Genomic DNA, 18,180 nt, shown 5'->3' on the forward strand with positions numbered 1-18,180 from the left:
ATGTCCATACCTGTTCTTAAACCCTAAACATTTGTTTAATCAGGAATGTGCAACTCACCAAGTAGGGGTAATCCATAACCTTTTTTGTGGTGAAACATGGCTTCTAATATTCTAAAAATTGTAAAATTTTACGTCGCATTTTGTAAATAATTATTTTTCTTTCATTAACAAAATGTCAAATAAAACATGACAAAAGGCTTATTCGCTTTCAAACCTGTTAGGTATATCAAGTGAACACCCCTTACAATTTGGTGAGATGCATTCTTTCGGAAAGAAATTGTTGTGTGTGTGTGAGTGAGAGAGAGAGAGAGAGAGAGAGAGAGAGAGAGAGAGAGAGAGAGAGAGAGAGAGAGAGAGAGAGAGAGAGAGAGAGAGAGAGAGAGAGATTGTGAATGTCGTATATGTTTTAGTTTAACTGCACATTGCAGACTGGTCAAACGCAATTTCAAACTTCTGTCCTAACTCTGTTACCTGGATTTTTGACAATAACGTACAGTTGACTTGACTTGAGATATGGACATGCCCATAGACGGCCAAATAACAGAGACAGCAGGAAACGTTTAAAAAACAGTGAGGGGGACTCTATAACAAGAGGAAATGGGCTTAAATGTTAAAAATAGTGCACATGTGCTTTAACCACAAACTGCTGTACATAGGAAAGTATGTGGTAGTTTAGGGACAGGTCGGTGAAGTCTAGATGTATTATATCGCAGTGATGGGCCTGTGTTCTAAATTACCTGGTTCTACCCATCCCAATTCAACCGGTGATTATTCAACCGGGCAATCAAATCAGGTCATTTGGAATATGTGGCATTGGATTGTAAATGAAAGTAATCCAGGTTGCCCTTCACAGAGAGCACAGTACATCCATGATGTGTCATGATGTGATGTCCACTGGATTATTTAAATACGTGTTTGGGGAAAGGTTTGCCTTTTTAAATGCAAAACACTGAAGTAGAAGTAGAAGTAAATAGAACATCTGAAGTAGAAAATGTCATCAGTGATATCAAAAGGCATCTGCACGCAGTGTTATCAAATAGATCAGTCAATAATTTGTTGCTGTTGAGATCAGAGTTTTTACAAGTCTTCACCACAGTAAACACATTACATCTGTAAGTTGCTCACGGTATTATGTTATTAAGTAAATACAGAATGACATCAATATATGAGAAATGTCTTCAAAATGCAGCAAAAAGATCCACAAACAGACCCAGAATCACATCAGGTTAACTTAGCGTAATGCATTCTTTATTTCAAAATTTTCATTCTTTTTTAAAAGACAGCTAGTGAGTGTAGATATATATGGTTTTCTTTGATCATTCAATAAATAACAGCCGTAAAATACACAGAATGTCATCATGATTTCATTATATTTAGAAGGAAAAAAATGCTATCGTCTTTAATACCAAGGACAACACTGTGTCGACACTTAACATAAAATAAAGTTGTCCGTTTTTTGTTTAGTTTTTACCTTTTTTATACAAAATGAAAGATACACAGATAGCAATAATATAAGTTTCGTTCTTTTTTTAAGCAATTACATGTCATATAAGCATGAAGTAAATTACGGCGACTGGACAAGCATTCAGCTCATCTCCTGTGCTCCGAGAGGTTTCCAAAAATGGCTGCCGTGTTTCAGCGAGCATTATATGTCCTTCTTTATTACATGACCAAATGAGTAATAATAATAATAATAATAATAATTATAATAACATGAAACAAACAAGAGATAGGTCACACGATCCCTGATGGATAGAACAGATGTGTTGCGATTGCACAGATCCACACAAACGACTATGTTATAACCAGCGTTATACGGCGACGGATTACACTTGGCAGAGAGCGGAAACTTCGCCCCTCTCTCTGTCCCTCTTGTCCTCCACAGTCTTTTTTTCCGCGTCCTCCCAGGGGAGCTAAGCGAAATGTGCCCAAAGCCACAGAGAGTTTTAAAACACATCTTGTCAAGGATAAGGCTTAAAAGTACAGTCACCCTTCCTCTTCTTCCTCTAGGGGCTTTTTTTTCAGTTTTTCCACAAAAGGTAAATGTTGAAAAGTCGACTCCACGGCAAGGGGAGCATGGCAAGGAGGATACAGTTTTGAATGTCATGTCATCACAGAACCAGGGCGACTGCTCCCCGTACAATCCCCTTCTCCTTCCCCTTCCACTCCTCTCCCCTTCTTATGTCCCTGTGGCCCTGGCATTGCAGAGTACCTCAGTCCAACCATGTGCACAGGGGCTCAATTATGTGGGTCTGCAGAAAAGTGGATGGGGTGGGTTAGGTGCATGGTCCATCAGCACCCCTCCACTACCACCACTACAACTACTACCACCACAAACACTTCCATCACCGCCCAGCTCAGAGCGCCTCCTCGTGCCTGGCGGCGAGCTCCCCCCTGGGGGTGGAGGCGCGGGACGACCCCCTGTCATTGCTCTCAGAGCCGGAGGTGGGGTTCTGCTGGTCGGAGCCCACGCTGGAGGTGACCGTGGAGGAGGAGGTGGAGGTGGAGCGGGACTTCTCCTTAAAGTCAGTGATGATCACTGTCACGTTGCCCACAGTGATGGCCAGCTGCTGGGCACTGCTCCTGTCGATGTTCTTCAGCCGGGGCCTGAAGTTAGAGGTTAAAGAACAGAAAGATAAGTACAGAAAATGCCACACAATAGAACTGTAAGTAATGAAAATGCCAAACGTGACTACAGTATGTACGTGTACTGTACAGCACTGTTCTCTTCTAATGATGATCTATTGCAGATCATTATAATCTATTGTAGATGACTTATCTAGGATTGTATTTATTACTTTTCTGTCAACAGCCTATTCAACTACAGGCCAGTTAAAAAGTTTCAGCGGTACAACAACTGACTTAAAGTTGAATGCAGTTCAATGGTTTTATTTTTGTGTGTTTGTTCCGTCTTATATTATGTGGCCCCGAAAAACCCAGTAATGTTTGTTTCCATTTGACCCTCTTGGTACTGAAGTTGAAAAGCACTGGCCTTACTGAGCCCAACCATTTGTAAACAGGTTGTTTTTCGACTTTTGTTCTAATGTGGTAGCCTGTGACGCAGCGTAGAATTTTGCTTTCAAGTCAGCCTGGTCAACGGGAACCAATAAAAACAGAAGTCATTGAAATCAGTGGTCTGATTGGTCATAGCTTTGTCCACCAGCATTAAGAGTCATTTTATGGAGGCCTGTCGGTCTCACCACCACTGGGAACATCCTGCGTGTGGGAACTCTTGCCAGACCAGGGTTTACATGTCCACAAGCTTGGTGCCACAGCCACTGGGCAAATCTGGGACCAATTTCCTGACCAGACTTTGGGTGGCTTGAACGTTTGTTGACTTCTTGCAGCTAAGTCAAAGTGATGAAACTGGGTGCTGATTGGACATTACACCCAATGTGGCTGTGTAACCAAGCCTGGAGTATTATCCCAAGCTGGGAGCCTCCTCCCTCGGGAGTGGTGTAAAAAACAACATACAGTATCCCACAGAAGTGACTACAACGCTAGCACCGTTTCAGCACAATAAAATGCAATACATCTTTGGAAGGTAAAGTACTTTGGTATTTGGTACAATAGGTATTGATCAAACTTGAGTCCAAGTAATTGTGTTAAGTAGTAGCACACAGTTAGTGTACTCCTCACATTTCAGCCAAAAACACAAGATATTTTTTTGAAGAGAACAGAGATGGGCTATTTGGAGCAATCTGTGCACATTTACTGTCTTCTGAAAACAGAATGACAAAAAATATGTGTTGTACAAATTGCACTGTACATATAACTGGATTACTACAGGAACTTACCGTGAAATGAGGCGGTTGTTCTTTTTTCCCGCTGCCTTTCCCGATTTCACACTATTCTTCTCGCTTGGTAAGCCTTTATTAGCTAACCTGGGTCTGCATTTAAAGGAGTGGGTAGAGACGATGTGAGAGGGAAATAAAGAGGAAAAAAAGAGAGAGAGAGGCTTTGAGAAATTCTGCACAGAGCAAACAGCGTAATGATAACACCATGGTGGTAACTAGCTAGTACTATTATTAACAATATTCTCTGGTCTCCTTGGCATGTCAATGTTGTCATTTTCACATTATTAACAGAAGAAATTAACAGGTTTGCTGCTGCATGTTTGCAGGTGTCCGTTTCAACTTACTAAGTTTCAAATGGGAAATTGCATTGCAACCAAGTACAGTAAAGTTGCTAACTTAGTTAATGATGCTGTCGAGAAACATGTGTGTGGACTTACTTTGTTTTCTTTGCTGTGGGCTTCTTGATGGCCCCGGCTCCTCCCTTGGCTGCGTTGCTGCTGTGCTTATCAGGCTCATTGTCTGCCTTGTCTCTCTCGGCTTTGTCTCTCTCTGCCTTGTCCCGTTCAGCTTTGTCCCTTTCTGCTTTGTCCCTCTCCGCCTTGTCCCTCCTCAGCTGCTCCCGGACGGGACACCCGCTGTCGCCCTCTGCTTCCCCGGGCCCGTCTGACCCAGCGGAGCTGCGGCGGTGGTCCTGGTGCAGCATGTTGTGGGCTGGCCGGTTGGCCCGCGCCTTGTCCAGTCCTACCGGTACCGGTAGTGGAGGGGGGCTGTCTCTGCCGGGCCAGGCCCGTTCCCGCTCCCGCTCCCTCTCAGACAGCTGCCGGTCCTGGTTCCGGTCCCGTTCTCTGTCCCTGTCCTGATCGCTCTGTCGTCCCCGGCCCACCTCTCGTCCCCTCTCCAGGCCCAGCCTCTCCAGACGCCGCTCCCTCTCCCTCTCCCTCTCCCTCTCTCTCTCCCCGTGCTCCTCCATGCGATGCGGAGGTCTCTCGTCCATGCGGTGCGGCGGCGGCCGGTCCTCCATGCGCTGATGCAGAGGAGGCGGAAGAGGAGGAGGAGGAGCTCTGTCGTCCATGCGGTGCTGCAGGGCGGGCGGGGGCCTGTCGTCCATGATGCGGGGCGAGGGCCGCGGCGTCTCGGAGGTGTCGCTGCGAGGCCCGTGCGAGGGCCGCGGCGTCTCGGACGTGTCGCTGTCGGGGTGCACGCTGCTGAGGCGGTCCGAGTCGGAGTGGTCGGTGTCCAGGTGGTCGTCGTCGGGGTCGTGGGGATCGTGGCGGTCGCCGCGCTCGCCCCGCTCTCGGCGCTCCTTCTTGGGTGGCGGCGGCGTGGCGAACTGCTGGGCCACCTGCTGAGCTACCAGCTGCGAGTTTATCCTGGGCTTCCTACAGGACCGGGGGATGGAAGGACAGAGAGAGGTGGAGGGAGGGAGAGGTGGAAGAGGGAGAGAGAGAGAGAGAGAGAGAGAGAGAGAGAGAGAGAGAGAGAGAGAGCGAGAGAGAGAGAGAGAGAGACAGACAGAGAGAGAGAGAGGTAGGGGTGTAGAGAGGGAGAGAGAGGAGGAGGAAGAGAAAGGGATAAAGGGGTGGAAGGAGAGAGGAGGAAGGGATTGAGAGAGAGAGAGAGAGAGAGAGAGAGAGAGAGAGAGAGAGAGAGAGAGAGAGGTAGTGATGGTATAGAGATGGTAGAGAGAGAGAGAGAGAGAGAGAGAGAGAGAGAGAGAGAGAGAGAGAGAGAGAGAGAGAGAGAGAGGTAGGGGTGTAGAGAGGAGGAAGAGAAAGGGATAAAGGGGTGGAAGGAGAGAGGAGGAAGGAGGGAGGGATTGAGAGAAAACAAAGTAGGATTGAAGGGGAGAGTAGAGGATGGAGGCACAGGACATGTGGAGAGATACAAAGAGAAAAGGAGGACAGAGAAATATAGGGAGACGAGTAAAGACAGAGTGAGAGTGAGGCAGATAGAAAGAGACAAGAGCAGGGAAGAAAAGAGAAGAAAATAGAAGAGCAGAAGGAGCGAGGGAGGGCGAGAGAATAAAGAGTCAGGCATGACTCCACACATCATCTCTGCTACTTACATGTCAGCCATGTCTGAAACCCTGCTAACTTGAGAATTACTCACGATTGTCACACTTAGAAACCCTGTTCACATCTCTCAATTCTCGCAAAGCACAGAGGAGCACAACCATGCTTAGACCTTAAATGACTTTTACACTGAGAAAGCCCAGATTTAGAAGGAACAGTCCACCCTTTTTTGATTTTCACATTATGCAGTATTACACATTGGCAACTTTTATTCATAAACACATACCCTGTGCTTTGCTGCGCCTTTGCTGTACCTACTACAATTTCAGACATCACCTGTAAAATCTGGTTTACATCACCTTGTTGCCAAGGTGACACCCACATCTCCTCATTTCCTAACTTTCTTACCGTCCACAATTCAGTAGCCGAGCCTCAATCACTCAAACACTGTCACTTCAATTCCAGTGGAGTCTGCCTGGCTTTATCTGGACCAACCCAGCTTCATAAAGAGAACAAAACCCCACAAGATGTAATGCAACTACTTTCTGAGAGGGCTGGACCGAAATGACAACTAAATCAAAGATAACCACATGTAGATGATAAAACCAACAGAAAAATGTTGGGTCTAATAGTTGCTTTTATGATTTCAGAACCATTATTTCAAATAAAATTATTTATTTGTTTGCATGTACATTAGTAATAACTAATATGTACTAGTATTTCTGGAAATTCAAAATGGCGGATGTAGACGATTCACTTTTTTATGTATGACAAATGCATTTTTTTCCCAGTCAAAATAAATGATAGAATTTGATAGTGACGTATTTGTGAAAACGGTAACATTTGTGAATGGGCAGCATGAATACTGCATCTCTAAGGTCAGGGATGTGGGTACATTTTTCTTGTTGTATTCTCCCTGTTGTACATCTTATTGTAGCTCCCTCACATAGACACATCAATCAATCAAAGTCCACTGCAACAACTTTTGGGCAAATTGACGTATTGATCCCCTGATTGATATAACCTCTGTCCCTTCACAAAAAAGCTATTACTAAAAGCACTGCCCCCCAGCCCGGGTGACCAAAACTTAATACATTATCTCAAGTCAAATCCAGAGTGTGACGGATCCGTTTGTCACACAATTACGGTTTATTACTGCTGTTGTGAATGTAAACAGAGGAAGTGGTCCTGTCAGTGGCGAAACAACGGCACACAGGGCCCCAGGGCAAGACACTGGGAGGGCCCCCCATACAACCTGCCATGGTCATAATAGGGCCCCCACCACCAATACGGGAGGGCCCTGGGCCCCGGGGCAGTTGCCCTACTCGCTCCCCTATAGGTCCGCCCCTGGGTCCTGTGATCAATAGTAAAAGGCCAATCGTCTCCGCCATTACGCAGCTCATCTGTTACCTCATTACGGTGGCCCGTGTGGCTGAAGGGGGCTTCCACTCCCCCCTTCCTTGTTCTTTTGACCTCTAGGGGTCAGGAGGTCAGGCAAGCCCTGAGGTCAGCAGAGGGTAAGTGACCTAATTAGAGTGTGGCTGTTAAATTTAGGCTACGGACTTTACAGTCACTCGCCACCCGCAGACACCACTACATCACCTGACATGGGAGACCCACAACAGTGTTTTCCAAGGTTTTTTTGTGTTCTGGTACACCCAAAGCCTTTATGTCATACCACGAGTACAACTTAATCCATGCTCTACATCTCTTCCTCTATCCAAATGTCAGTATGCTCGATATTCATTTTTTGCCCACATACCGCTTAGTGTCACTGCATACCGCTCGTGGTATGCATACCCTTGGTAGGGAAACACTGACCTACACAACCACGATGACCTCCTCCAAGCAGGGGTGGCCTAGTGACACTATGCCGTCACTACAGACACCACCATGCCACCTGCTAGACAAGGGTGGCCTGCATGTAGTATCCCCTTTGATCCTTTACAGGATGGCCTATGCAACCGAGCAGGTCATCTTGAGCAGTGCGCTACTTGGGGCTTGAACTCACGACCTCCAGCGACCCTCTGGTATGGGAGCACAGGTGCAAAAGCGCTGTGGTAAAGTTCTAGGGCAGTGCTTCCCAAACCTTTTCAGACCGAAAATGTTCAGGGACCACCTTTCAACTGAATTGACAGTTGACGGGTGCTAAATTGACGCTGCAAATTTCAATGCAGATCGCTTATTTGTCATTCACATTTGGAAGCCTCTCTTATTGTGGTGAAAATGAGACTTGAGCCGTGTTTAGCTTTGTAATAATGTTACAAGCATAGCCTACTGCAAGCTTGTCTTGGAAAAGTAGAAATCCCCTTGCGGACCACCCGAGCTCTGTCACGGAACACACTTTGAGAATCACTGGTTTGGGCTGATAGCTCAGTGGCTATCGCATCTACATGAGGCTTCTGGAGGGAGATTTCCTAAAGTTCTACCAGGAGGGAGATTTGCTCATCTTCCACCGTGAACTCTTGCTAGCAGCACTTTGGCACCCGATACACTACAGACAACCTTCTGGCATGGGAGCACAGGTGCCAAAGCACTGAGCTTAAGGCCAGTGGTTCTCAACCTTTTTTGAACAAACGCCCCCTGAACCTCATCCTATGCTACCCAACGCCCCCTTGACTTCATCATAACTCTGCCAACACCCCCTTAAAAAATGAAACTGACTAATGCCCCTAATGATGGCTAAGCAACGCCCCCTAGGGCTCCCCAATGCCCCCTGGGGGGCTGTACTGCCCCCGTTGAGAAACACTAGTCTAGGCCAATAGCTCAGTCACTCGACAAGGGTAGCCTAGGCTACAAACACTACTGTAGTTGCCAGAGCCACCACCACATCACCATCTCCACCCCATACAGAGTGGTTTACATGCATTACCAGTTACCAGTAATAGACACCACCCCAGCATGTGACAAGAGTGGTCTACACACATTATGCAGTAGTTGCCATAGACACAACCATCACCCTCCCACAGGATGGCCTATTCTGCCCTACAAAGGCAAAGTGCAGTAACTACACATTTTGTCAAAGTTGAAAATGGTCTTCATTACACCTCCTATGGTCCAAATGTCTTCCATTTTAGAGAAACTGATTTGTCAAATTTGCAGTAACTAGTAATACATTATCCAACCTAATACCGAGGCTTTTTTCTTAGTTTCAATGTTGGCGTAGTTAGCTCACTATGCCTTTGTAGGGCAGTATCTGCATATCTTTTACAAGGATGGCCTACAACTATTCTAGTTGCCACAGACACCACCACACCACACCTCCTACACACACACACACACACACACACACACACACACACACACACACACACACACACACACACACACACACACACACACACACACACACACACACACACACACACACACACACACGGCAACCACCTCCAGGGTGGCCTACCTACAGACAGACACCCACCTACCTACGGACACCCCAATCACATACATACATTATTTACCAAGGCCATCCAATCCCCACTACTTCCACCCCATCTACCATGTCCTAGAGAGTGGCCTACACCCTACACAGCCTACACAGCTGCCACACCATCACCTCCACCTCCCTAGAGGATGGGCTTAACACACAGCCACATCACCTCCTCCTCCTCCTCCTCCTCCTCCTCCTCATCTTCCTTGGTGACCTGCACCCATTACAGTCACAACAGCAACTACTAACTCTTGACAAGTGGCCTACGCCCATTTGACACTATGGACACCACCATGCGACCTCTTCCTATAGGTGGGGCTACTACATCTAGTCAGCTCAATAGTACCCATAGACTTTTGTTTCTTAATACAGGACGATTCCGTATTTCAAGGGATGGTTGGCAACCCTAGCCTACACCCATTGTAGTCTCCACGGCAACCAAACCACATCTAGGTTGGCTTACACTCATCACAGTTATGGGGGGCAGCCACACCACTTCTAGGTTGGCCTATACTCATTACAGTCGACACATGGCCACTCCATTTACTCCACCTGGGTAGCCTACACACGTTGCAGTTTCCAAGGGCACCACAGCACCTCCAACATCACCACACCAACATCCATTGTAGCCTCAGCTTCAGGTGACCAAAGCAAACAAATGTGGAGGGCCGTACACATGAATGTTTACATGTGTATATGTACAGTATGTAGTATGTATGTAGGTATGTATACAAGATCTACATACACGTGGAGAGGATTACACATGTTTATATGTTGCGTGCAAGCGCACTTTGCATGTTGCCAATGAATATCTACCTCTCCCTCTCCCTCTCCCTCTCCCTCTCCCGCTCCCTCTCCCTCTCCCTCTCCCTCTCCCTCTCCCTCTCCCTCTCCCTCTCTGTTTTTCCTCTCAGTATGAAACAGCATGAGAAGAGGAACCATAAAAAAGTATCAACTGTACACCGACAAATCCTGCTGCTTTAGTAAAGCAAATCTCAGTGCCATTTCTCCTTCATTTACAGGATTTATTCAAAAATATCCAGACATCACTGAAGCCATTCACAGATGTGGTACAAAAGAAAGACTTCAGAGCCTAGCAGCACTAACACAAACAGCCAAACAGGGATGCCGACTAGCAGAAGCATGAGCCTTACCTTCATGTTCGAGCAAGCTGTGTCTTAAAGCGAGACACCATTCAGAGAAGTGTGCATGTGTGATCTTTTACCAGAATGCAGAAGTGACAGGGAACCCATTTAATTGCATTCCCAGAGAAACAGGGCTGAATCACACACGCACACACACACACACACACACACACACACACACACACACACACACACACACACACACACACACACACACACACACACACACACACACACACACACACACACACACACGCACACACACACACACATTTTTCTGTGCACATTTCTTCCATCACAGAGAGCCTTTCTCTCTGTACTCCACATTCCTCTTGTATTCTTTTATTCTTTTCCCCCTCTAGAGCAAGAGTGCTACGCTTCAGATAGACCCTTTTCACACAGCTGCCGAGCCACCACAGCTGTGGTTGCGCTCTCTCTCTCTCTCTCTCTTTCTCCACCCCCCTCTCTCTATTTCTCTCTCTCTCTCTCCCTCTCCATTTCCATTTCTCTCTCTCTCTGTTTCGCTCGCTCTATCTCTCTCCCCCCTCTCTCCATTTCTCTCTCTCTCTCTCTCTCCCTCCCTCCCTGTCTCCCTCTCTCCCATCTCTCATCTCTCTTCTGGGTCCATGCCTTTTTGCCAAGGCCTTCAATTGGCTAGTCATTTCCTTGACTCTAGATCACAACCTAACAATACTGTAGATGTAAATCTACTGGCGTAACTAGTCAATTCACACTAAGACAGGCAGAAACACACAGAGAAGGACCAACACACATGCACACACTCTTCTACTCAAGAGAAACCCAAATGCATTAACTATCGTATTCAAATGAACTAATTCACAACACACTAATGGACACTACACCAATACGTCGTCATCCCCTTGGGGGTTTCTTCATTGTTCGCTCATCCGTGCAGATTCTGGGCTTCAGACATGTTCGTCGTGTCCGCTCAGACGCTATTTCTGGAATCTGTGACTCGGCACAGTGATGGCGAAGTCAAACATGACTCAGGACCTCATCACTGTACGTAGGCCTCCTACTCGTCCCCTGTGCACCAGCCAAACTTAGCTTTCCATGACTATACACTCGTGAGTGAAGCTCATCAGGATACAATCATGACCCAAGCTTACCATGACTAAACACTCAGCAGTATAGCTCAGAGAAGCTGACAGGGGGTAGGGGCTCCAAACAGGATATAGTTGTCCCAGGCCCAAGGAGATGGGGCCCAGAATTGGGTCCTCGCTACATTATAAGAATTGGGTGGGGGCCCTTTCAGGTGACTTTGTCCCGGGCCCGGCTAAAGGTGCCAGCAGCCCTGATAAAGCTCATCATTACCTCACTGTCATCAGTGAAATTCACCAGTATTAACACAATCTTTCCAGTGAAGCTCAGCCTTATACAGTGATGATGGCCTGGTGCCAAGTTGTGTTCTTCTGGTTCTCTCCCTCACTCTCTCGCTCTCACTCTCTCGATCTCTCTGTCTCTGTCTCCCCCCCCCCCTTCTCTCTCACGCTCGCAGGCACACACACACGCACACCTCCTAGAATGAACCCACCCAGAACGTTCTCCTGAGGCAGCTGAGTTGCCTCGATTCTGTTCATGCATAATTTGACAGTTTAAAGGGAATGGCAATGCATTATCTCCATTTTTAGTATACTTGATTGAGAGATCAGTCATAGATGAGAACAGGACAAAGACTGGCCCACATTTTGTCAAGATGTCATTCTGATTTCTTATGATGCCTTAGAGCACATTCTTTAATAAAGTTCATCCAATAACAGTCTTAACAAATGTGTGGTCTACTTTAATTAAGTGCCCCCACGTAGGACCTCTAACATCTAACCTCAGACCCTGAATCTTTTTGAAAAATAACTATACGTGGGTCTTTCTGGCTGTCTGTCCCAGGGCCCCATGGAGTCATAATCCATCCCTGTATTTGGGTAGCTTAGGCCAGTGTTTCCCAACCATGGGTACGTGTACCACTAGAGGTAGGCCTACACGAACACACTGCAGGGGGTACGTGGAAAAATGAAAAAAAAATGTATGGAGCATAGTCACATTGGGATATAGAGCATGAGTGAGGGGGTACTCATGGAATGAAAAAAAAGCGTAGGGGGTACGTAAGACAAAAAAGGTTGGGAAACACTGGCTTAGGCTACTAATTACAATGAGTTGAATGCAGTTTATGAACTCTAGGCTATATAGGGACATGTGGCAATTTCACAGCATTCACCCATGTGGATTCCCCAAGGATGTCAAGTTATTATCAATATGAACCAGTCAAAATATCTCCCAAAATAATCTGTTGCTGATATGTGTAACCAGGCAACAATCTGTCTCTGTCTGGAAAAGTGCGACAACATGTCAAGGTCTGGATACAGTTTAAAAAGAAAAGAGGACACCGTTTTTTTCTTACCTTGTGGACGTGCCTTTACGTACATCACACATACTGCACTTGAAAGCCTCGGCACTATTTTTGAAGGTACAGACGCTACAGTCCCAAAATCCGTCGTCAGCCGAGGGCTTGGCGTGTCTTTTTGGCCTGAGGAATTCGACAGAATAGGCATCAGTTCATGTGAACACCAAATTAATAAATACAGTGGCAGGGTTATCATTTTTACGCACGCGAACGCACAGGAGCAACCCAAACAATTCATGAATGCGGCCAGGACCTGGATTGTCGCTCAAGACCAGGGCAATTATAGGTCTATCGATTACTGACCATGCGTACTGACTAACTAGGTTATTCTAGTGTTCATTGTCTGTCGGATTGGAAAAGACGACATGACACTTACGACAAACTAGCATATGAGACGAATTTAAAGGGAACAGGCGTAGCATGCGAATTTCCCTTTGTCTGGAGCGCATACCCTCTCTGCTGCTGAGGTAGCCTACTGAATCCGCCATAGCCGAAGCCTAGCCTTCTGTTTAAGATTAACTCACTGCAAGCGAAGGTATCTTAATCTAAAAACAACCAGCATCTACAGTGACATGTAAAGCAAAAAATGAGCTGGTCGGCGGTGTATGATTCATAAAGATCGCGTACCTGGTTGGGCTTTTCTTGTCGCCCATAGTGGAAAAGCTGTCTTCCAGCGGTGGGGGTACAGTGATTTACGGCGCAATGTCCGGGTGATACCGCTGCCGCTGCTCAACGCAGACTTGCACTCGGTGACCGACTAGGGGCAAGGCATCTCCTGGTCACATGACCACCCATTTATCCAATCACAGTTTTAAGTGGATTAAAAGTCCAAAATCTGCGGATGTGGAGGTAATTAAAACCAGAATAAAGTATCTAAGTTACACTTCAGGATTCCACTTTACTGCGCCTTGTGGGGAGAGAAAGTGCCATGTTAAAATGTTTATTCATTCAGTCCCTGGGCGTTGTTGTCTAAGTTGTGAAGGGTGTAGGCCCTATTTGCCAAAAGAATGTGACACTGACTTTTGCCAGTTGTCTGGTTTTGCCCTTTTTGGTTTAGGCCTAGGACTAGATTTGTCTTAGCCCATCTGGTGCTCTGTGAATAGTTACATTAGCCTACATTACATTACACTTAGCAGACACTTTTTATCCAAGGCGACTTACAGGTTTCTTTGTAAATAGGCCTACATGGTGTTAGTTACAGTCCCTGGAGCAGTGTGGGGTTTGGTGCCTTGCTCAAGGGCACCTCAGCCACAGAGGGAGCTAGGGAGTGGAGGGTGGGATTCGAACAAGCAACCCTCTGATCTACAGTCCTCCTTAACCACTAGGCCATGACTGCCCACGTGAATAGAAGTTCGAATTAACATGATTAGGCTCACTGCATTCGATTGCATACCCAAGATGGACACTTAATCTCTGAACAATACTATTGGCAAAACACTGTATATAAACATGACTCAATGAAATAGTATAAAAAATGAACTGCATTATTAAATAGGTCAAGGTAGATGCAGAAAAAGCATAACAAAAAGCAAAAAAGAATCATAACAGTAATAAACATTCACAAACAAGCCGGTCTAATTTTTATGGAAAAAAAAACACAACCAATTAAGAATGAAATGTTGGCTAGTTGTTTAATGTACAATGCTAAGCAGTGGTTGAGGGCACATACTGAAAAAAAATGTTAGGCTATTCCATGTTTCCTCCAATGTTATTCCATTGTTTCCAGGATCCTTTTACAGGTCAATGTTATTGCATTACATTACACTGCTGATGCTTTTATACAAAGCAGGGATGGGCAACTTTCATGATGAGGAGGCCCACATTTTTCCATCGCCACTATCGGAGGGCCACATGACCACGGATCTGACAGCAACTCACAGAGTGCTAGGTGCAGTTGGATGGTCACTGACTGCCCTTATTGTTTGGAAGAAATATGAGTGGTCAGCCAACACTGCAGTATATACAACAAATTGATTCACTAGTGGTTTAAAAAAGAATCTGATCATTATTTTGTAAATGATGTTGTCTACGGGCCGCACTGATGAGGTGGGTCCCAGGGCGCCAGTTGCCCATCCCTGACCCAAAACGAATTGCAGTTATTTAGCCTACCATGCAAACACACAGAATATGACAAAAGTGAAAACAATGATGGAAGTAATTGATTATATATAGGCCTAGAGGAGCTGGCACAAAACCAACACAAAAGCGATTTGGGCAACAAAAGATTATTTGAATGACAGTTCGACACGAGCAACAGTTTGTTGAACTTCAGTGAACGTTATGGGGTTGGCAAGTGTGACATCACTTTTTCGGCCCTAGTGACGCACCAACTTGCCAACGCCATGGTAATGAGATATGATGCAGTTTGGCTACAGCCAACAGAGCCAATTGGAATGTCGGAATGCTTGCATTCTGCTTTTAACAGTCATACAGTAGTAAGTCGTTTTTATGGCTCATGTCGCTCTTGCTAAGAAAACAGTCCAACGACACTTTTGTAGCATTTGTCTCTTCTGGTGTGTTTTTGCGGTTATAGGATATTGGTTACAGTCCCTGAAGCATTTTCAGCTTAGGTGCCTTGCACTTCAACCATGGGGGCAGAAAACGTAATGACATGCTTATGATATAAAACAGTGGTTCTTATCCTGGGGTCCGGGGGGTGCCGGAGATTTCAGGGATTCCATGGATCTTTGTTTGCGTTGAGGTTGTGACCAGAATTATACTTGTGAATACTATGATTAGGCCAACAGAATCTCAGCAGGAACACATCCAATTGGAACCAAAATGAAAACACTTTTGGTCCCCTTGTGAGGTCATGGAGAAATTGATTCAAGTCTCGAGCAAGAGGCGTTGTAATTTTTTGTGCGCATATAAGGGCCTCTGCACACCGGCTCCGAAAGCACTGTGGAGCACTTTCGCTTCCGACACAATTGCACCCCAACAGAGCATGCATAGTCAATGGGCGTCTCTGACAAAATAAAACTTGTCTCTAATCGCTTGCCGACATCCGCGAATGTCCACGGACATTGGCGCCGGTGTGCAGGGTTGTATTGACAACAAAGGAATTGAACTTTGGCAGAGCAGTGCTCAGCACTTTGTCGGAGCCGATGTGCGGACGCCCTAAGGGTAATATTTTGGGTTGGGGGAGTGCGACTTCTCTATGACACAGGTAAGGGGGGTAAAGGTTAAGAATCACTGCTTTAAAATACAGGATGCTTGAACACTACAGTCATTCTTTTACTCCTCTCCTGGCTTCTATCTCTCATTTGTGTTTATTTATAATGTCCTCTCCTTGAGTTGATCTTCAGATCCCCTCTAAAGAAAGGTGATTTCCTGTCAGAACATCTCCTGTGGAAAATGTGAGTGTTTCATTGTCATTCAAGTCATGCTGCATTTATATGATCAATATATTATAATAATGTATAATATATAATATGATATAATAATATTATAATATGTTATAATATTCCTGTTTGAAATAGAATACCTGTTCCAGGTCTTTCTCCTCCTCCTCCATGTCAAAGGCCAGCTCTATTTTCACCCTATCCATCTAGACACACACAAAAAACATGTTGGATTTGCAGTTTTATTACAGTCTCCCCTTGACAACCTTTCAAGGATGAAATATTATTGTACTATTGCAAAAGTTCAAAGATCCATGCACAGCTTCTAGGTGCTGGTGAACGCAGGAGTATGCAACACTTCAAAAGTAGTATGCAATACTTCAAAAAGTTTACCACACACCTGTTTGACCTCTTTTATTCAGAGCGAAATATTGTACTATTATTTATAATCATAATCGTTAAAGGAGTATTCCGACTATTTTCAACACACAGCCGTATTGTTCCCGCTACCCGCTACCACCTGTCAGTACCCGATAACACAGCTAATAGGCTAGGTCTTAATGTTAGTAGAGTAACTTTATTGATCCCCGCAGGAAAATTATGAGGCTAATTAGTTATTATTAAAGGAGAATTTCGGCCAGTTTGGATGCATATCCCATCTTGGGTGGACCAAGGGAAAAGGATGCAAGGGAAAACCGCGAGAAATTTTCATGCGTGCTGCGCAAAGTTGTTCAATTGCGGTGTTTTCAGTTAAAGCCTGGCCCGTCGGGCAGACTTTTGACCTGTTTTAAAGCCCTTAGCTTGTATTAAAACACTTTTGAACGCTTTGGCGTCACGTTGTCACATGACTCCTGATATTTTGATATTTTGAGATGGCTCCTTCGTTGGGGTCTGGTGGTTCAATTGAAGAGTTTGGTGGCCATGGTTATCTTTTTTCAAAGAACAAGAATATCAAACAGTAATATTACGAAAGCGCCTCTTGTCTCTCGCTTCTGTATAATAACTGGATGAGCGAATGTGCGCTCCTTCCAGGAGTCATGTGACAACGTGACGTCACAAAACTGCGCTTCACTAGTGAAAAATCAATCTGCGAGAAAACAACAACACAGGACATGGAAATGTGTGAATTAGGTTCCTTTGGCTCGTCTTTGGTGGACAAAAATGAAATGGATTACTATGAAGTATCACTTCGGCGAACCATTTTGCGGACGTAGGTGTACGGCGGAAGCTGAGAGAGGTAGGTGCGCCACTTTTCAAAACTCCGATTGTATCATTCCTGTGCCAGCTAATGGTACTGTAAACCACCAGATTTACTTGTAATGACACACACACCACGGCCAAAGCGTTCAAAAGTGTTTTAATACAAGCTAAGGGCTTTAAAACAGGTCAAAAGTCTGCCCGACGGGCCAGGCTTTAACCGAAAACGCCGCAATTGAACAACTTTGCGCAGCACACATGAAAATTTCTCGCGGTTTTCCCTTGCATCCTTTTCCCTTGGTCCACCCAAGATGGGATATGCATCCAAACTGGCCGAAATTCTCCTTTAAGTAGGCTTTGTTACGATGTTACGATCGCTTCCAGAGTAATCTTTTTAGGACTATTAGTTGTATGTGTGTTTGTCTGTGTGCACGTGAACCCCAGACAATTGGTTCCGTACGGCAGCCTCCAGAGCTGGTGTGTGAATGGGGCAATGTGTATGTGTATGACATGTATGCTGTGTGTATGTGGGGGTTGATTTGTTTACAATTGTGTTTGTTGTTTACAATTACGTTTGTTGTTTACAAAATGTGTCTTAACATGCTCCAAATGTCATCCAGCATATAGTAGTATCCACATTATTCCACCTCCCATTAACTCCACCCATTTCAATGTTTTTCATGCTCTCACAACATTTCCCCATCTGCTAGTTCCACATAGGCTGCCCATTGCCCGGCCTTCTGAATGATTTACAAGTGCTACCCAGGGCTGGACTGGTCATATGGAATAGCGGGTACGTTTCCCCCCCGGTGAGTCAGTTCTGCACAAGTAATTATGAG

The 18,180-nt window shown here is 45.5% G+C and overlaps 2 protein-coding genes across 2 annotated transcripts in view; both read right to left on the reverse strand.

Moving 5' to 3' along the window:
• Positions 1 to 1,221: 1,221 nt before the first annotated feature.
• Positions 1,222 to 13,745, reverse strand: LOC134456907 (RING1 and YY1-binding protein B-like). The gene is made up of 5 exons (XM_063208544.1): positions 13,431 to 13,745; positions 12,801 to 12,926; positions 4,235 to 5,176; positions 3,798 to 3,890; positions 1,222 to 2,607 (listed from the first exon to the last, which is right to left on the reverse strand). Exons 1-5 carry the CDS (start codon positions 13,454 to 13,456, stop codon positions 2,358 to 2,360), a joined length of 1,437 nt encoding a protein of 478 aa, XP_063064614.1. The 5' UTR covers positions 13,457 to 13,745; the 3' UTR covers positions 1,222 to 2,357.
• Positions 13,746 to 14,417: 672 nt separating this feature from the next.
• The window catches only part of LOC134456908 (solute carrier family 26 member 9-like), a 40,632-nt gene continuing 36,869 nt past the window's right edge, over positions 14,418 to 18,180 (reverse strand). The window contains exons 20-21 of the mRNA XM_063208545.1: positions 16,288 to 16,350; positions 14,418 to 16,148 (exon numbers count right to left, since the gene is read on the reverse strand). Of these exons, the coding sequence (XP_063064615.1) occupies positions 16,137 to 16,148; positions 16,288 to 16,350 (75 nt within the window). The 3' untranslated portion in view covers positions 14,418 to 16,136. The remainder of the gene's footprint in view (positions 16,149 to 16,287; positions 16,351 to 18,180) is intronic.

Source organism: Engraulis encrasicolus, chromosome 10, assembly GCF_034702125.1.
Source record: "Engraulis encrasicolus isolate BLACKSEA-1 chromosome 10, IST_EnEncr_1.0, whole genome shotgun sequence".
Classification (NCBI taxonomy): domain Eukaryota; kingdom Metazoa; phylum Chordata; class Actinopteri; order Clupeiformes; family Engraulidae; genus Engraulis; species Engraulis encrasicolus.